General features: G+C 36.6%; 1 protein-coding gene across 1 annotated transcript in view; it reads right to left on the bottom strand.

Annotated features, from left to right (window-relative positions):
• Positions 1–20,542, bottom strand: part of DOK6 (docking protein 6) — a 250,579-nt gene that overhangs the window by 120,586 nt on the left and 109,451 nt on the right. The window contains exon 3 of the mRNA XM_054059033.1: positions 3,447–3,561. Coding sequence (XP_053915008.1) covers positions 3,447–3,561 — 115 coding nt within the window. The remainder of the gene's footprint in view (positions 1–3,446; positions 3,562–20,542) is intronic.

Below are 20,542 nucleotides of genomic sequence, written 5' to 3'. Positions count from 1 at the left end.
AGCAACATATTTAACTTCATGCAATGCCTGTCTTTTCACTCTCTTTTGATCTCAAAATACTGTGGCATGTGTGGAAGTGAGAACATGCATTTGACCTTCAATGAATCAGATGTTTTACAGAGAAGTACATAATGCCCCTTTAGTACATGAAAAAAATAATTACAAACAGAAAGTAGAAAAGGCAGGGTCATAAATTCTCATATAACAATCCTTGCCTCTTTAACAGAGAAATACACCATCTTTCGGAATATTTTCAACTACATAGGATTATTTTTATGCAGGCAAAGGAAAGCTTTGTTTGTATTCCTCTTTCCAGTACCAAAATTGTATTTGGTACTTCCGTCACCTTCATGATCCTGGAGCTTCAAACTCACAATACTAACAGTGAAAATAGGAATTTAATCTGGATGTTTTTAAAGCTTATGTAGCCATTTGTATTTTTAGCAATAACAGCAGGTATGATCACTGGTGATTCTTAGCAATACTTCAATGTTTCACTGTAATTTTAATCCAAGCCCTCCAGACTTCTTCTTAGCTGTCAAGGGATATAGTGATATGAATGGCATCTGATATTCTACTGACATCTGTCAAAGTCTTAAAGCATAGAATTCTTTTGCTTCTGAAAACTAACAAGGAGGAAAAGCCCAGCTCATAATCAGTACGAATATGGCAATAGCCTGAAACCTTTTCCAGTATAAGAATGAACTGAATTTGTGCAGTTTAAAACAACAGCAGTGATGTAACTTTTTTTTTTTTTAAAGAAAAAGAAAGCAACACCAGCAAAATGTAAGAACAGGTTTAAAAGGAAAAATACGTATAGAAATAAAAAAACCACATTGCTGAACACATTGCCACCACTGACACCAAAAATCCTTCATTTTCAATAAAGAAAAAGTTTTTCAGAGTTATAACGAGGTTTACTTATGGCAATTTGACTGCAATCAGAAAAATTTGAAAGCATAAGAATATAGAAGAAAGAGTTTATTTTACAGATGTATAAGAGAGTTTTGTCAAGATAACCACCACAACAACAAGACATTCAAGAAATCAAACCGATGGATTGAGTCAAAACAATTGCACAAGTATTAATATCAGTTAAGCTGTATCAATATAGTGTAATGACAGATAAATCCCTAAAACAGAATTTTCAGATAGGGTGGCTGATTGACTGTTTGCAATACCCCAATTCTATTTTCCCCAGGACTAGAATAACCGAAGTTTTAAAGGAATGCCAACAATGAAGGTGTTTCTTGATTGTGATGAGTCTAGAACTGCAGTTAATTATTGCCTCAGAAGAAATTAACCCTTTCAATTCATCTATTTCAACACAAAATGGGGCACTTTACTGAAGAGAAGCCAGACAAATATCACTATCTTGAGGAAGGTCTGCATTTGTTTCACTGCTGCAGTTGTAAGATTTCTCTGTGATTTTGACCCCCCTTTTTTCTCATATTACATCTAATTCTATACTCAAATCACTGATAATCGCATATCAACCCTAATTTATTTCGTCTCTCTCTCTGAATCTGTATTATTTTCAACCCCTCTCTTTCTCTTATCAACAGGTTTACAAGTTCATCAACTTTCCACACATATACAGCAGCCATGAGTTCTCATCACCTTACTTCCACTGAAACAATTCTGACGGTAACTGAGACAATTTAAAAATGTTGCTTATTAATCACGAAATTCTCAAGTCTCTCCCCACTAGAACAGATGTCAGAAAGAGATATAGCAACAGCAAACAGCTTCCTTCTCCCCTTGAAGAGGCATAATTGTTCTTTAAAGACTTGTTATCTCATGCTTGTAATTAGGGAACCGTAATATCTGAGACTGGGTTGCTCTTCAAAATATTTCAATAGTGCTTCAGAATTGAATAGATTTCTACAGTTGTTGTAGATGTTGGGAGCACTGGTGGTAGCAAATGAAGATTACCAGAACCTAGATGGCCTAAGATGACTAATTTGCTAAAGTCCTAGTGGCAATATGGAGCTGCAGCCCACCCAGAGATCAATTTTACCAATAGCTGCCTTGAAGACAATAAGCAAGCTGAGAGCCTAGAAGCCACAGGAGCTTAGGGAAAAATTAAAGGCTCTCAGGCAGCCCACACAGTGGGGTAGCATTACAGCTCTCAGGCTTTCTGGGGAGTGCTGAAGTGTCCTTTAACTTTAGAGACAAATTTCAAAACAGAATAGCATTTTACTGTAGTACTTTTCATCAAATGGACCTAGACTGCACAGAGGAAAAGATAGTGCATGCTATCAAAATCAAAATGTTATGATTCTTTTAAACCATTTCCTTGTACAACAAAACCCCTACCTCACATTGTTCAGCCCCCATACAAAACCAGCGCAGCTTTGAGCACTATAACTACCTAGTTTAGAACACACAAAAGTCAGATTTTAATGAAACAAAGCAGTGTATACATTAAATCTGACGGAGATGATGGAGTTTATATCTTTAAGATAGACTGAAGGCATGGAGAAAGGCAAAGTGATTGAAACTGCACTATACCCAGAGTTAAGAGTTGCAGTCTTTCAGAAACAGCAAGATATCTGACACTTCCATAGCTCCATCTCTTTAATCTCGGATCAGGTAGTCATACGGAGCAATAAGATCCTCCGATCTATAGTTATAGACCCTAAACACTTTTAACCTACTTCCACCCCATGTTTCTTGAGTTTAGGTTCATTCTATTTAATCTAGATTGTAACACCATGCAGTATTTATATGGTACTAGTAAGACAAAATTCTAAAATGTACAGTTTCAAATATGTCACTGAACAAATAAACTTTATCATTAAAAAAATTGTCATTCTGTTTAAAAACATTTTTTCAGGGAAAAGATACTCTAGCATGCAGACATGTACAATTGCATTTTCAAACAAGGAAACAATGTACTTTAATAGTGCAGCGTTCGGTGTCTCACAAGTAGGTACCTGTCATTACGTACCACGATGCCCAAAGCCTGTTCTCAACTCATTCATTATACCATAGCCAGCTTTATAACATCCTGAGGTCTGAGCTGGTATTTACCTTTTATTTGCAATGGCATTGTAATTATCAGTTTAGTAAGTGCCGATGGCAAAAATTTGGTAAAAAAACCCAACATTGCACATCTTGTCTTAATAACAACCCATATGTATTTTTTACCCAGTTTTGTAAGTTTAGCTGAAAATCTCTCGTTTCTAGACCACCTGTATGCAGTCAAAATAAAAAATGGAAAAGAGAGTTCTGCAATACCCTCTACGCCTCCCGAAGTATATTTAAAAAAAAAAACACAAAAAAAACCCCCAAAACCTAATCTGTAAATTTCCAAGTTATTTTTTACAAAAAAAATTTTAAGCGAATGATTTCTATCTGCTGTTTTAAGTTAATTCATGTGAGCAAGAATTTGATGGGTATCTTGATTTCTTCGATCTGCAGAAGTAGTACCAATTGCTTACCTGAGTCACACGCAAATGTCTTTGACGTCTCATCATGAAAGATAATTGCCACTGCATGCTTCTTTGTCTCTCGAGGCAATCTAGTTATGTTTTTGATATTGTGCAGCTCAGTTACCTTAAAATGAAGAAAGGCATTTTAGGCCAGTTTATAAATAATACAAATAAAATTATTAACCATAACTACTAACTTTTTAATATAATTTGTTTTCTTTTTTACAGGTTATTTACATTTATAATTTTTTTAATTGACAAAACCACGTAAGTAGGTAGAGTATAAAGTTGCAGAACCGTCTATAAAATGTAATGTATCATAAGTGAATGGTCTGCTTCTCCAATAAAGCTCCACTAGGGAACTTGGTTAATACAAAGACACCAAGACAGTTCTGTGATTATTCTATAATATATTTTTCTATTTCTGTGTTTGTATAACCTTGATAAGTTTCAGAATCTACATTAAATACATTACCTAATTTAAGAACAGCAGTGTTTCATTAGTTAAGGGAAGTAATTCAGTTATAATGACAATTAACATCACTATATTTGTAAGGATATATTCTCACCCATCTTTAAAGTGTAATTGTTATCTCCATAAGAACTCACAATTTTATCTTATTATCCAAATACTAGAAAAGCTTATCAACAAAAAAAACCACCCTCTTGTAGCAAATTTACAGCATAAACAATTCAATCTACTTCCATTTTTTCTTTAATGTAAGTAGATAACTACAATTAACACAAATGGAAGAAAGATATGTTATTACAACCAGAGCTGGTAGCACAGTCTATATCAAAGTGCTTAATGCTTTGCATTATAAAAACTTTTTCTCAATTTCCTGGAATTCTGGGAAAACTTTATCCATTTATAGATAGCTTTTCCAGGCAGGACACCTGCCTCAGGCAGAATTAATTTCTTAAAAATGTCATCCACGTGAGTCTAGACATCGATGTTGAGGGGAAAAAATGGACTAAAAGCAGGTAGAATTATTTGTTTTGTTCTGTAATTTTGATGCTTCCTGTGTACAGCTCTAGCATTCTTTTTCATGTGCTGGAAAGAATTTTTTTTAAGAGATAGAGATTTTACATGGTAAAAAAATGGAATATGTTGGGGCAAAGACATTGCCAAAACGGTTGAGGGCCGGGGAAAGAAACTGAGACAAGCATGAAGTGTAAAGTGCAGATGCTCGTGACAAACCTGAGACCAGAGCTGAAGTCTGCTGTGGGGACTATCTTGATAGCCTTCAGCAAAACTCACTCTAGTTTGTCAATATCTTTGCTGTTGCTGGTGAGGCAAAATTGGGTGCCATACTCTAGATATGGTCTAAAGAGTGCTGAACAGAGGGGGATAATTATTCCCTTTATTGACTAGCCGTGACCCTGTTCATACAAGTCCATGGAGCTGCTGGAAATTTTTGCTGGTTGAGGTACCAAGTCCTTCCCACAGGGCTGCTCCCAGCCTGTCCATCCCAAGCCCATTTCATTGCAGGGGCTTCTCTGTCCCAGGACCAGTGCCTAACACTTGCCCTTATTCAGTTTCCCAAAGTCCCTGTCATCCCATTCCTCCCGCCTGTTCAGGTCTCTGGAAGGTAGCCTGACTGACAAAAGCATTTCGATTGATCCTTCCCAATTTGCTATCTGCAAGACAATTGGTGAGCGCATGCTCCATTGCCTCTTCCATCTAGGTCCTTGATAACAATACCAACCAAGAGAGAACCCAGTACAGACCCCAGCAATTCTATTCTTGCTCTAGGGAGAGTTTCACCCATTAACCGTGACCTGCTGTGTCTGACTAGCTGACCAGCTTTTCATTGTCTAGACATCAATCACCCTGGATGATAACACCCCAACTTGGATATAAGAGTATCATGGGACACAATGTCAAAAGCGTTGCTAAAGATGAGAACGCGACTACATCCACTCTTCCCTCCTCATCCCAAATCCTACACGGCTACCAGATTGGTCAGACATTATTTACCCTTAGTAAATCCATGCTGCCTCTTCCCAGATACTATCTTCTCCTTCATATGCCCAGAAATATGTTTTAAGATCCATAATTCTTCCCATGTGCTGAAGTGAATCTGCCAGAACTCTAGCTCCCCAGGCTGATCCTTTGGCAATTTTTGGGACACAGGTGCAGCATTTTTCTTGCCGTAGGGTTCCTAATCCCTTAAAATTCTAATTTTAGTTATGCATTTTCAGGACTTCGCAAGAATCCATTTATTTCTCTGCTTTTTGCTTAGAGGAAAAGAGAAGTACTGAACACCACAGATACCAGTGTCCCATTAAAGAAATAACTAAAACTCCTTGTTAATGTTCCTCAATCTATGTATAGTAAATGATCTAGTATGTGAGAAGGCTGCTATGGCTTACCCAAAGCACTAATCTCAAGGAAATCGTGTAAAAGGGAAAAGAAAGCATTAGTAGGTACAGGAGAGAGAAGACCCTGGAATTCAAAACCTGAGGGAACAATAACAAATCCAGAAGCCATTACTGAATTCTGAAGGGCCTAGAGTAGGAGACAGGGAAGATGTGGGTTTACTAGTGTTGCTAAGTATGAAGTGGATATAAGAGAAAATTTACAAAAAAAAAAAAAAAAAGGAGAAAAATTAAGAATATTTGGGACAAAAGGAGTCCAGGTTATTCTTAAACAGAATTTATCTATTTTTAAAATGATTTAAAGATACACATAGCTTTCCTCTCAAAGGTTTAAAAGATAACTCACAGTCCAATATGAAAGGGAAACAATAATAGGAATAAACCCCCCAGTGTTTCTAAGGCAGGCAAACGAAACAGAAAATGATATTTTTATGTACGTGTTCAAGTGTGACTAGGCACACCATGTATTAAAAAAACTCATAAATCTTTTTTTTATTAAAAAGAAGGAATACTCTCATTCTGGAATAGCAGGAAAGGAAATAGAAGTGCTTTGAATAGTGACAACAGGTCATATTCAGCCCTCTCCCGGTCTCTCTCAGACAGTTTTTAACTTTCTTTAACATTTGAATGTTACAGATTACTGAAAGTTTCTACAATGCTTATAAATTCAATAATAGGTAAAAACTCCTTACATTCCTGGCATCAAAGCTACCACAGTTTCTCAGTAGTTTTTGCTTGAAACATAACGACATTCAACTGGGGATGCTAGACATCCATAAAGATGATTTTATGTGTTCTCTTGTTGATCAGTACATTAAGCCAGTTTTATTCAATATATTGACAGAACATTTTGTTATGGAAGATTATTCACACACTTAGGAATATTGTCAGCAAAAAATGAACAAACAATAGAATTTTATTGTATTTGCTGGTGGGAATTTAATGCCTGAAAGAGACAATGAAAAGACTACCAAACTCCGACATGCTGCTTTTCAGTACCCATATGAGAGATTTCGTTGAACAAGATGGAAGGCAAGTGAAGAAAAACAGTCTCCATTCAGGGGAAAAGGGGCTCATTTTAAACACACTACATCTTTCTTTCGTCTGTGAAATCATACTGCCTCCCTGGACAGCACAGAACTTCTTATAACTCAAATGTGACAGGAAAAGAGTTACCCGAATTGCCTCTTCCAAACTCACTTTTACTTTCCTTGTTTAAAGGAAGTTTTTTGAGCCATTCATAGTTTCACACATTCCTCTTGTACACATCTCTCCACAAAAATGGACCCGTTACGAACTATCATGATATATTGCGGGATAGCTCTTTTTTGAGAACTTCTTTAACAGTTTAAGACTACAGCCAAAATATTTCTGCCAGTTTAAAAAAAAAAATTAAAAAAAAATCATATCCTTTGCCTTGAAATGATTTGTTTTACAAGAACTGAAGCCTTTCTTGTAAATAATACTGGTTTTAGAATAATATTCTGAAGATAAAGTGAGTTTATACATACTTTTGTTAGAAAAAAACAACTAATTTTACTAGGTAAGCTAACAGAAAAAAAGGAAGACATAAAAAGTAACAGAGCTTCAGAACTCTGTACCATCATTGTATCTGGGAAAGCAGCATATTTCACAGAAATCACTGAATAGTTGAGGCTGGAAGGGATGTCTGTAGGTCATTTAGCCCTCCCCCCCTGCTCAAGCAGGATCACCTAGAACCAGCTGCCTGGGAACATGTCCAGATGGCTTTTGTATGTCTTCAAGGTGAGAAACGCAGTAACATTCCTGGGCAATCAGCGCCAGGGCTTGGTCACCTTCACAGCAAAAAAAAAAAAGTGTTTCCTGATGTTCAGATGGAACCTCCTGTGTTTCTGTGGGTGCCCATTGCCTCTTATCTTGTCACTGGAAACCACTGAAAAAAGACTGGCTCTGTCTTCTGTAAACTCTTTAAGTGTAGAGATTATATCCACTAGTGAGTATACAAAGAATGAGCCTTCTCATCCCCAGGCTAAGCAGACCTCCCAGCATTTTCCCATAGGACACATCCTTCAGCCCATTCATCTTCATGACTCTTCACTGGATTCTCTCCAGCACGTCCAAGTCTCTTCTGTAATGGAAGCCCAGAACTGGACATAGTACTCCAGGTGTGGCCACTCCAGTGCAGAGTAGAGGGGAAGGAGAACCTCCCTCAGCCTGCTGGCAACACTTCTCCTAAAGCAGCCCAGGATTCCATTAGCTTTCTTTGCAGCTAAGAGCAAAGTGCTGGCTCATGTACACCAAACAATATAAAAGTTGGAAAAGCAGTTATGGTTTTATCTGTTGGGTCTGTCAAGAGCTTGACATCCCCCCCACACCAGTTAGCATCTCAGAAACACAAATGAGAGTGGCCAAATTATCAAATAAACCCCTCAGTATTCTATCGGTTACATAATTTTTAGTATCAAATAGGGATATGAATCATTGCTTCCATATTCATCTTTTGAAATGGTACTGTATGTTTCCCTCCACAATCAGAACAAGAAGATAGAGAAAGAGTAATTATACTGTGAAAGGCTATCCTCCCACTGTTAGAAAGAACTGATGTTAATCAAATTTTGATTTCTGGGTTTAATGCCAGTGAAGCATGAGTCACTTCTCTATGTGCTGAATATTTGCGATTAAAAAATAAACATCTAAGTGTTTATATTATTTTTATGAAGGAAAAATAAGCTTTGGTTTGGCAACAGACTGCTTTATTTCAGTGAATTTTAAAACTGTAGTTTAATTTTTTATCTTGTCTTTTTCATAAATAAATAAACAAATAAACCATCATAAAGGAGAAAGAATTATCAAAGCTACTGAAAAGACTAAAAAATCATGAAAATATCATAAATTTTTGGAATTATTTAAATAATTTCTTTGCAAGCTTAGAGAATGTTTTATAAGATTAATCAAATTGAAAATTTATCAGAAAGAAAAATCCTCTTTTTCATGAGAAATGTATTAGGAAAACCTACTTTTTAAAGAAAAAAATTGCTGTCTGTGTTAACATTGCTAACAAAACAATCACAGAAAACATTGCCATCCTTCACATCAACAAAACAGTATTCTGGAACTACCTAGGCCATTGGTAACCTTGTACCAGCAAGAAGAAATGAATAAAGGGAAAATTTAATAGTTTATTAAACATGTAAGAATCTTACCTAGACTTTCCACAAAAAAGATGGAAATCTACCCACTCTGGAATAATTCTTTGGCTAAAACTTTGTTAATATTAAAACCAACCCAAACCTATAAAAGCACAGAAAATCAGTTGTCATATTTTCCCCCACTGGCATAGCATAGCTCTAGAACAAAATGAACTTCAACAACAATTAAAATGGCTAATACTACCTGTTCAGTGTGTAATCTTGCAAACTGATTTCTTGCCTACTCTTATCCTTTATGATTTCTTCAGTAGGCTAAATGGATTCTTTTATATTAAGTTATGATTATGTAGTTTACAACTTTTCACTAACTTAGTATGTTAACTTAGAGTTTCTTTTCGCTACTAGACATTGGTGTTATCATTTAGTGCAGTACTGTACTCCATGTGGTGCTCAGTGTGCTACGTTGGGGACTCTTAGCACCTGGCCCATTTCTCAGTTCTCCTACTCCTAATCAATAGTTTCTGCCTCATACGTCAATCACTCAGCAACCCACATGTAGATTTCCTTGCACTTTTTTCTACATGGTTTCATGATCTTTTCCTGTATCAGTCTCTAAATACCATTTTCTAGAATACCAATGAAGAATGGTTGAGGAAAAGATGTGGAATATTTACCTAACTTATATGTAACAACATTTTCTTTGCTAAGCTTTTTTTATTCTACTTATTTTCACACACAAAAGTTTTTTCCTTTGTTGGGTGGTTTGTGTAGAGTTGATATAGCTATACCGGAGACATTCAATTCCTTTACTTCTGGTTAGTTCTTGATGAAAGGACATAACCCCGAAGAACTACAAGGTAGGAGAATTCCTAGGATTTGTAAAGGGTGCATCTCATTCCTGCAAAATTAAACTAGGCTAAGCTTGCACCAGGGTCTCAAGGCTACCTATAAATGTTGGTTTCTGTAACTTACTTCCTCTCATAGTCAAGAATTTAGATCATCTCAAAGATTCCACTTGAGCACAGCTGAAAAGAAATGCACTTGAGTTACACAAAATTTTTTTTGTTGAGTCTCAGATTGTTCAACAAAATGCAAAATTTCTTTACCGAGGCACATAAAGCACTGAACAAGAATGCAAAAGAGCCTATAGTTATTTTTTTTTTTTTTTGTGGCCATTGCTCATGTGTCTAGAGTGCTAAGGAATCATCAAAATGTTCCTTGATGTAAAGCAATGTACTTCCTCTCGTCCTCTTTATTTTTCTTTATACTGATCTGCAGATAAACTCAAAACTTAAACTTCTTTTATGTTGGTATAACAGTTCATCTAAAAAAAGTACCACTTTCAGAGTTTCAACTTTCTTCTTTTAAGTAAATGTTATATGGTAATAATAAAATCAGAAATCATCAACACCTTGTAAATACTGTCTAGCTACACCAGGGTGGATCAATCATTAAAAAATGAAAGAATATATAAAAAAAAAAACCAAATTAAAAAATCTGTCTGCTTCTCTGTCTTATGATTGTATTTTAAAAGTTTCTATCTTTTTTTTTCAAAATAAAATAAATAAATAGAATATAGAACAATGCATCAGCCTTAAGTGCAGGAGGAAAGGCTGGAGAGGACTTCCTTGAAGGAACCAACAGTTAACAAATCTCATGTTATATGGTCAGAAAGATAAGAGGATCAGAGGAAGAAGAGAGCTTAGCACTCACTTAGGAAAAAAAAAGAAATATGTATATAAAAATCTTTTTTTCCTTGGAATTTTTTTCTGGTCTATGTGTTATGATAATAACCCCTACCCTGAGAATTTCACAGGAATGCAAAGTCTCCTTTCTGCATGAATATCCTACATTTGATGGCAATTCCAACCTGCTTCAATTCCCTACTCTCTTTCAGAATGCCCAAGCACTGACTGATGCCAAGGGACTGAGTTACAAGGAACACTAAAGCTTTGGTCTGTACTAGTTTTGGTGCTCTTCTATGCCAACAATCTTGGGAAAGATCTTAAAAAAACCATACTGATAGATTTCAGAAGTCTAACTCCACCTCTCCCTAGCTAAAACAACTGTCATTTAGTTTCAGTAAAGTCATGCGGCAGATTCCTAGTAAGTAATTCAAGCACAGGAAAATTACAGATATAAGATAGCTATGAGTAGGTATCAATAGCTTAAAACCAAGCAAGATACATAGGCATAGGCTGATGACTAGGGAAAATATTCAGGATTGTTATACAGAAAATAAATCCACTGAACAGTAGACCTACCCTTTGAGGCTGACATTTGCCCCTGACCATTCAGAGGAAATCAGATAATAGATTGTTAGTAATGAACTTCTGGTTTCTTTAAAAATGCTTTAGTCCTTACGTGTCTTGACATGACATTTCAGAACTCTCCCAACCTGAGCGATGGCTATAACAACAGAAAAGGTGGAGTTACTGAATGCCTTCTTCGCTTCAGTCTTTACTGCTAAGCATGGTCCTCAGGTATTCCAGATCCTGGAGGAAATAAAGTCTGGAGAAGGAAGACTGTGCCTTGTTTGAGAAGGATCAGGTTAGAGATCATTTAGGCAAACTCAACACCCACAAATACATGGGTCCTGATGGGATACACCTGTGAGTGCTGAGGGGTCTGGTAAATGTTATTGCTAAGCCACTTTCCACTGTCTCTGAAAGAACATGGAGAACAGGAGAGGTGCCTGAGGAATGGAGAAAAGCCAATGTCACTCCGGTCTTCAAAAAGGGGCAAGAAGGAGGACCCAGGAAACTACAGGCCAGTCAGCCTCACCTTAATCCCTGGAAAGGTGATGGAACAGCACATTCTGTATCTGGAGGAAAAGGAGGGTATGAGGATTGTTTAACAAGGATTCATGTAAGAGGATTAGTTAACAAGGATCCATCAAGGGGAAATAATCAAGGGAAATCTAATAGCCTTCTGTGATGGCCTGATTGGCTGGGTAGATTAGTGGATGGCTGTAGAAGTTACCTACCCCAACTTTAGCAAGGCTTTTGACAACATCCCACCCATCTCTCACAACATCCTCACCGCTAAGTTTAGGACATCCTCATAGTTACACTTAGGAAGTGTGAGTTAGAGGAGTGGACAGCGAGGTGAATTGAGAACTGGCTGGATGGCAGAACTTACAGGGCTGTCATTGGTGGCACAGAGTCTAGTTTAAGCCTATTGTTAGCAGTGTTCCCCAGGGGTCAGTACCGTGTGGTCTTTTCAACATATTCATCAATGACCTGTGTGAGGTCACTGGACAGAGTGTACCCTCAGCAAGTTTGCTCATAATACAAAACTGATACACTAGAAGGCTATGCTCCATTCAGAGAGACCTGGACAAGCTAGAGAGTTGGGCAGAGAAGAACCTAATGAAGCTCAACCAAGACAGGTGTAGGGTTCTGCACCTCAGGAGGAATAACCCTACGTACCAGTACAGGTTGGAGGTTTACCAGCTGGAAAGCAGCTCTGCAGAGAAGGACCTGGGAGTCCTGGGGAACAAGTTATCCATGAGCCAGCAATGTGCCCTTGTGGCCAAGAAGGACAATGGTATCCTGAGGTGCATCAAGAAGTGTGTGTACAGCAGGTTGAGGAAAGTTATTCTTCCCCTCTACTCTACCTTAGTGAGGCCACATCTGATGTACTGTGTCCAGTTCTCGGCTCCAAAGCTCAAGAAAGACAAGGAACTACTGGAGGAATGACAGCAAGGGGCCATGAAGACAACTAGGGGACTGGAGCATCTCTCTTACAAGGCAAGGCTGAGTGACCTGGGTCTATTTAGCCTTAAGAAGACTAAAAGGGGATCTTATCAATACTTATAAATATATAAAGTATGAATTTCAACACAATGGGGCCAGACTCTTTTCAGTGGTGCCCTGCAAGAGGACAAGGGTCAACAGGCACAAACTGGAACACAAGAAGTTCTTGTGCAACCTGCTGTAGGTGAACTTGCTTTAGCAGGGGGGTTGGACTTGATTATCTCCAGAGGTCCCTCCTAACCCTGACCATTCTGTAATTCTGTGATTCATACATTTAGTTTCCTCAGAGACAATATATTTCTTAGGAACAATTCAATACTCTTTCTCTTGAATCCATTACACTTCATCACTGAAGTTCACTGAACATTTATTTGTTTGCTTATTGTAGTAAAAATCTGTTCTAGTCAGGGAGCTGAAAAACTATCAACTTTTGTGTAACATGGATATGTAAAGACTATGTAATACATCTAGGGTTCTGATGCTGAAATTATACATTTAAATAGATCAGATAACTCTTCCACAATTATAGAAATATTACTTTCAAATTGGACATTACATCTACATCACTAAATAAAGCCCTTAATTCCACAGTAAATAAGAACCAATGTCCAGAAAAATTAAAAAAAAACCCACAAAAATCATGCATAGACTCTCAAGTGTTCCATTTTGGGTTATATCCTACTTGAATTCTTCCAGATGTATGCCTCCCATATGAAACTGGGAGGGAAATGATTCTGCGATTCCACCTACTGAAAGTTATTTCTACCGTGAAGAGCCCTGCAAATTGCTTGGGCAGAGGGAAAGGTCTGAATTTACATAAATGGATTTCTGTTTTGCATTGTGCACTACCTTCCTGTCATTTAATTTCTATCTAGCAAAAACAGAAGCAGAAGAGAGAGCTACAAAATGTAATTGTTCATCTTCTTATTTCTTAATAATGGGCCACATACTACCATCTGTTATGTAATACCACACAACAGTAATGTAACAGCAAAAGCCAATACAGTGGCAAGGAACAGGGACTCTAGTGAGTGATGCCCAGACAGCAGAGATCTACCTCAAAACAGATATACCATGACAACAATAAGAAAGCAATATAAGAAGCAAGAGCTATGTTAACTACGTCACAGCAAGGAAGGGGCAAAGGAGGCAATAATACGCAGATGTTACTTTGAATGCTGCTGTCAGTCTGCGAAAGAAGAAAAGGAGATGCTGGTCCAATGCAGATGAAAGGACTACAGAGAGGAGTGTCTCAAAGAAGCAAAACATCTCATTTCGGCTCAGTTTTCACTCATCCTATCTGTAATTAGTGGTGGCTCCTTTTATATGGTTAAAACCAATTGCCAAACAGTAGTTTTGCTACTGTTTCAGAGCTGGGTGTGATGTTGGCTCTTAAAAAACAAGGGAATCTGCTGGCTGAAAAGCGTAGGGACTATCAGGACTGGGGAAATGGCTGGATAAACAGAAGCATGGAGAGGACATCAAGGGAAGTGACTTTTATTCTTTACTCAGCACTCATTAGGTCCATCTACAATACTGTGTCAAGTATTGGGAAGCAGTGGGACAAGCTGACCAGAGAGGCTCTGCAGTCTCTCTCCCTGGAGATTTTCAAGACCCAATTGGACAAAGCCCTCAGCAACCATATCTGACCTCAGAGCTGACTCTGTTCTGAGAAGGAGTCAGGCAAAAAACCTTCTGATGTCCATTCACATCTGAATTAACCCGTGAGTCTAAGAAATGGATTCTAACAGATCTGTAAGGCTTTTTGGACCTTTATGGGTTTGGGCAAATCCATATAGGATTAAGCATTCAGAGTATTTAAAATGAAACACATTTTCCTGACTTCAGCATATTCTGCACAAGAATAGCGTGTGACAATCAACAAAACAAGGGATACAAGAGACTGAAAACAAAACTTCTGGTAAAAATGTACTAAGGGGTAAGAAAGAAAATAAAAAAACCATTTCATGAAAGAATAACAAAATATAAAAGATACAAAAGGAACAAAGAAGGGAGAAGAGAAATCTCAAGATCAGAAAAGTGAAGTAATGGATCCTATAAAAGCAAAACCATTCACAAAGGAAGCAGAAGAGTTTTCCTCATCTCTGCATGTGGATTTTTTCTTGGAAGAAAATGTGTTGTTATGGTAACAACAGTCTCCAGGAATTTTGCCAAGGAGTAGCATATCAACATCCACATTAAGCCTCTGGGGCAGGTCTCCAGCTGTTATTTCAGAGGAATAAGAGATTAAGAAACTACTACCAAATGAACGTTCATTCCTGTCAGCACTAAATGGAAACCACTCCTCTAACACCAGTAAGAATCTTATCTGTTAACTGAAAAAGTAGCTAATAAATACAAACAAAAAAAGGGGACAGAGTGAATGTATATATTAAAAATAAATCAGAGTAAGTATAAGCCAGCAATGCCAGGAAAAGAAAGTGAAGTTTGATGGAAAGAAATATGCTCAGGTCTGATAGCAGAAGGATACTGAATAATTTCTTCTTGTGTTCCTGATAAAAATGAAATTAAAAAAAAGTGAAAACACTTAAAAATCTTCAGTATTTTTTGAGAATGTAGATGGCAATATGTAAATTTAGACTGAATATAGAATAAAATAGCTGTCTTTTAGTGTCTCAAAATTTAAATAAATGTAAAAGAAAGATAAAATCTGAATCGTTGCCTCAAGACTCTCTTTTCTTTCTAAGTAGTCGCTATTTTGAAGTATTGCGAAGTATCAGTATTGCTCACTTTTATATGGGCTACTACCTAGGTACCCAGATTCATGCTATATTATAACTTCCCACTTACCATGCAATCAGTTACAAACTCTTCACTTTTCCTCAATGAAATCTACAAAAAATGAAGGGTGAAAACCAGACTTACTTGATTAGCTTCTGTTATGCCACTTTAAACTAAATCGTTCCACAGTGTCTGTAAATAAAACCTACCAAGGCAGAAAAAGCATATTAAGTCATACCAGCTACCTTTAATGGGCTGAGTAGAGGTTTTGCCAAGCTAAGTTACTTTACTTTCTCTCAGACTGCACTGCTGTAATACTGCCAGGATTGAACTACTGCATAATCCATAAAATCAAACAGTCTACTGGGATTATTCTGGTATTGGCTGGTAGCCTGGTATTTTAAAGCAACAGTTAAAATCTGATCAGTTCATGTGTATGTGGACCTCATCCCTTAACAAACACTTTAATTAGGATTTTAAAATACATACCAAAAAAGAAATACCTTCACACTGTAAAGGTTATTTTCATAGACAACAGTTGTCATACAAAAATCATTTCCTCACTGTCCTCACACTATCTGTCCTAAAGAACCTCTGAAACATGTTTTCCAATCTGACCATTTTGATGTGAAAACTGAATACCAGAACTACCGTGTTAGTATAGCATAAAACAAAAATCTAAGGAAAAAAGCAGTCTTCGTTAAAAGTGAATGTTGAGTATATTTTAAATAACTAATGCCTTAATGCTAAAAGAATACTCTACTCTGAAACCCAGGTTCACACTTGAAAGATAACACCATGCTAAAGAGACGTCAGAGAGGAAAGATGATTCATAACTGAAATAAAATAGACTTCCCATTTATCTTTTCAAACTTCAGCTACAACTAAAACCAAAGATACTTTCAATATCAATCTTACTGTTAGAGTTACTTGGTATGCAAACAGTAGCACTGTGCTTATGGCCGAGAAACAAAAGGGGGCATTTCACTACTGTAGTCTAATTATCCGAGTGGAGTAATAACACAATACTTCCAATGAACATGTAAAGTAATTAGATCATTATATGAGTTTTAATATCTTAATATCCGTACAAGGCTACTAAAATATACCAGACAGCTAGAAACTGTTTCCATTTTTAATCGTAATCACTTTTAACATTCTCAAAGTATGTGATTATGCCCAGACCTTTTCTAGTTTCAGCCCAAAGGTACTGGTTAATTAAAAGTAATATGTTATTCACCTTCAAGTAAAAAGAAAAGGAAAAATATACTATTTGAAAAGTTATTCTAAATTTTCCTCTTGTTTTACTTAAATTGGCTGATCTGTAATAATTCCCAAACTTCTCTTCTTAGATAAGCTCAATTAAATGTAAGTGGTTAGCATCACAGACTACATCCGAAAAAGCGTTACAAGCAAAGACATCCTTACAAAATATAACTTTGCTGAATGCAGTAAGTGATGGGCATATAATACTTCCTGTTAAACTGCTAGGAATAACCCTAACTATGAAACCTCTCACTGTATTGACAAAATTGAAGCAAGAGTGTAAGAGGATATAAGTAACCTTAGGCTTTCAATGAACATAAATTATTTTGTTTGTATCTCTACTGCACATTATGTCAGTGGCTGATCCCTAGGTTTAACTCCTTTTTCTACCCCCTTCAAACTGCGAAAGGGATATGCTTCACCTTAGTTTGTAGGTCCCTTTAGCCAGATCTTGAAATCACGGCGAAGCCTTGGGTCAAAATTACGAGAAGAAGCCTGGCTTACTTCCATTGTACCACTCACAGGGCAAAAAATAATCATAGCTGAGAGGCATCTCATGATGCAGGTTTTAAGGACCTCTTAGATGCTGGATATCCGCTGAACTATCAAGAGCTAAATTCAGAAAAAGAGAAATTACATTAGCCACTATGGAAGGAGAGGGGACATCATGTTTGCCCTCCCTGTTCCTGGCTCTTCTTTGATCCCAAAGACAACGAAGCCACAGACAAGAAGAGGACCCAGCTGGGGGCTTTGCGCCATAGCTGACTGTGGTGAATAAGAAGTGATACAAGCCTGTATGTGCCCATGTACAAGTACAACCACAGAGATATCCACTAGCCTAAATTGTTTGGGTTTGTTTCTTAAAAGAATTAGAACAATAAATACAAACTCACACAAAAATGGTATTACTTAGAAAATGTTACTCCCATTGATTTTTAAGACTGTAAATACACATCAGTATCTTTAAAAATAAGCCCCATCCCAATGCAACAATAGCAAAACTGGCATTTTGATGGTGGTTTTAGATACTAACATAAATATTAACGGCAGATATTTTGAAGGAAGTACTAATAGTACCACATAATCTAGGAGATTTTTGATGTTCATCAGAAAAATGCATCAACTAGATGAAAAAGAAAGGTACAGAAAAAAATTTATGCCTTTAAATTAGTCTAAATTCAGCAGGTTTGTATCGGTGTGAGTATATGCACTGAAAGTGGTCCAGAATTCTCAGGAGAAAAAAAAAAAGAGAAAAATGCAACAGAGAGACAAAAAAACCCCCAAAACATGGAGGTGTGGGTGTGAGCAACACACTGCAGTAAATCGAAAAAGAAGAAAATGAAAAATTCTGAACAGGATTGCAACCCTTCTTTTATGATTTTTTAAGTTTTAATTTTTTGACAAACTTTTTGAAATGTTTTCACTTTATTTGCTTCTAAAATTAACTGAAATTTGTTAGCTGATAATATGAAAATTCTTTTAGCTTAATTGTCATTGGGGATAAATTTATTTTGAATACCTATTATGACAATTACATACAGCTATGTTTTAAAACCTAATGCATTTTTAATAACCTTCATCAGCCATTGATTTGAATTTCAAATTTTCTTCTATGAAGCAAAAATTAGATAGCTTTGTGCCAATTTTCATAATAAATTGTTCTTTATTTATGTTGCAAAGCCTTCCTTACTATAAGCAAATAAAAACCTTAAATGAAACTTAGTATTCATAAAACTTAATATATTTAATCTCCTTTTATTAAGATAAAGTAAATTACAGTGACAAACCAGTCTGCCCTCCCTGGTATACCATAACATGATTTTCGTTTCTATCTGTTTCCTTTTATAGCTATTGCACAGGGGACCACGCCTCTTCCAATTTCCATATCAACATGGTAAACATTCCTCCAACAACAGACAAAATTCAGAGTAGCTTCAAGGGAAAATGTTGTAATTCAGAAAAAAAAATTATGCTCACATAATATTTCTTTACTAGTGTTATTAACAGCAGGCTAGGTAATTAGGTCTTTAACTTTCATCATGAACTCTTGTTTTTTGTGTAGTATACCTGCTTTCTGCACTTGAATAGTGAGAGCAGACGCATCCAATATTGGAAAAAAAATGAGAAATGCAAAATCAAATGCTGAAGGCTAGGAGAGCAAGATAAATACTACCTTGACTGCTAGTTCTAATTTTCCTATTGCTCTTATGCTGGTGAGCCCCACTTGGTCTGATATCTGTGTGTTAAGACAAAGTACTTTCATGTTTATCGATACTCCTTCTATACACATCATGATATACGTTGTCTTAATCATATGATTGTATTTGATTTCCCGTAACTATTTTTCACCTCAGTCAGAATCAATCATAAATATCATTCTGTTAAATAGAGGCTTTATAAATTATATTTTCTTCTCATGCCTTCATACTGTTTTTCTGACTTAAAGATATATTGGTTACACCTGGGTTTCTCTCAGGGTTCTTCGATAATTGTCATCACACAAGTATGTTTCACACACATAATTTCACAAATATTAATTTCCTTTCACATTTTCCTCACTTCTGAGAGGTGTAGATTTTATTGACAGGGAAGGAACGAAGAAACTATATGGTGAAAAATGAAAATAAAAAATATGTCCTTTAAACTTTCAATCCAGGTCTCAGCTTTTCAACAATACCTGCATTAAAAAGGGGAGCTTAGTTAGTGCAAATACCCACAGCAGAACCCAGCTGTTTTATATCCTAGCTCAACTATTTCTTCTTGATTTTCCCCCAAGGACCAGTGAAGACCTCATTCAGAGACCTTATTTCCAATCTCTCTTCTCAGAAGTATCTATCCCCCAGCTTCATTTGGGTACCTGGTACTGCAATCCTCACTTTCAAACACGGAGCCTTTTTATTTCAGAACTTGCCACTCCTGGGAAATGTCTGAGAAGTGCATACATCCCCACTGAAACACGAGGTAGGTATTATTAGAGAACAATTTGCTTTGGTGAAAAACCTGAACAATACATCTTGCTTTCTCCCACTGTGCACCTGTCCTGCTGTATTGATACTCTGCACTAATTGGCCTGCAGAGACAAACTATGTCCATACTCTTTGCTTCCTGGTCCACCTCCATCTTATGTCATTTTCTTATTTCTGCATCAGTCTCCCTTAATAATATGTACTTTCTTCATCATCTCTCCATGCCATTCTTCCCTTTAGCATTTCTCATATCAACTGCTTGAACAGTCATCTTTGTATGTGCTGGAAGATCTTGGTGTTTCCCCAGATACCTAATTGATAAAGTGTTTTCATAGAATGCTGGAGCATTTATTCCTTTGTTTTTCTTCCACACTCTAACATTTGTTCTATTTCTTCTCTAAGCTTTCATGCAACAGTTTTCCTTTCCATGTTACCGAGGTGCCAGAGGTACAGAGAATGGCTCTGTGATCTCGTCTCAAACACCTGACCTGTACTGGTCTCCAGAAATGACAAGTAGCTATTAGATTGAATGTCAGGCTTTAGCCCTGGAAGAAGTGGAGGGAATATATTTCATTACTCTCAAGAGAGAAAATGATCTGAATTTCCATCAGTTATGGAGCTTTATAGATGACATAAGACATTTTAACTGTCAAAGGCAGAAGGGTTTCTAACAAGGATGAGCAAAATACAGGTTTGCAAAGGCTTTAAACTTTGCCAAAACATGGCTAGATTTTCACGTCAAAACCAGAATATACATAGCTGACACATAAACCATCATGTATAGCAATAACATTAATGTAGTTCAAGGAAAATATTAAGGAAGATTAAGTACATTTTTTCCTGTCACTAGAAATAACTATATA

This window comes from Cuculus canorus, chromosome 2 (assembly GCF_017976375.1).
Source record: "Cuculus canorus isolate bCucCan1 chromosome 2, bCucCan1.pri, whole genome shotgun sequence".
Classification (NCBI taxonomy): Eukaryota; Metazoa; Chordata; class Aves; order Cuculiformes; family Cuculidae; genus Cuculus; species Cuculus canorus.
The sequence above is the reverse complement of the archived record's forward strand: the minus strand, read 5'-3'. Positions and strand labels throughout refer to the sequence as shown.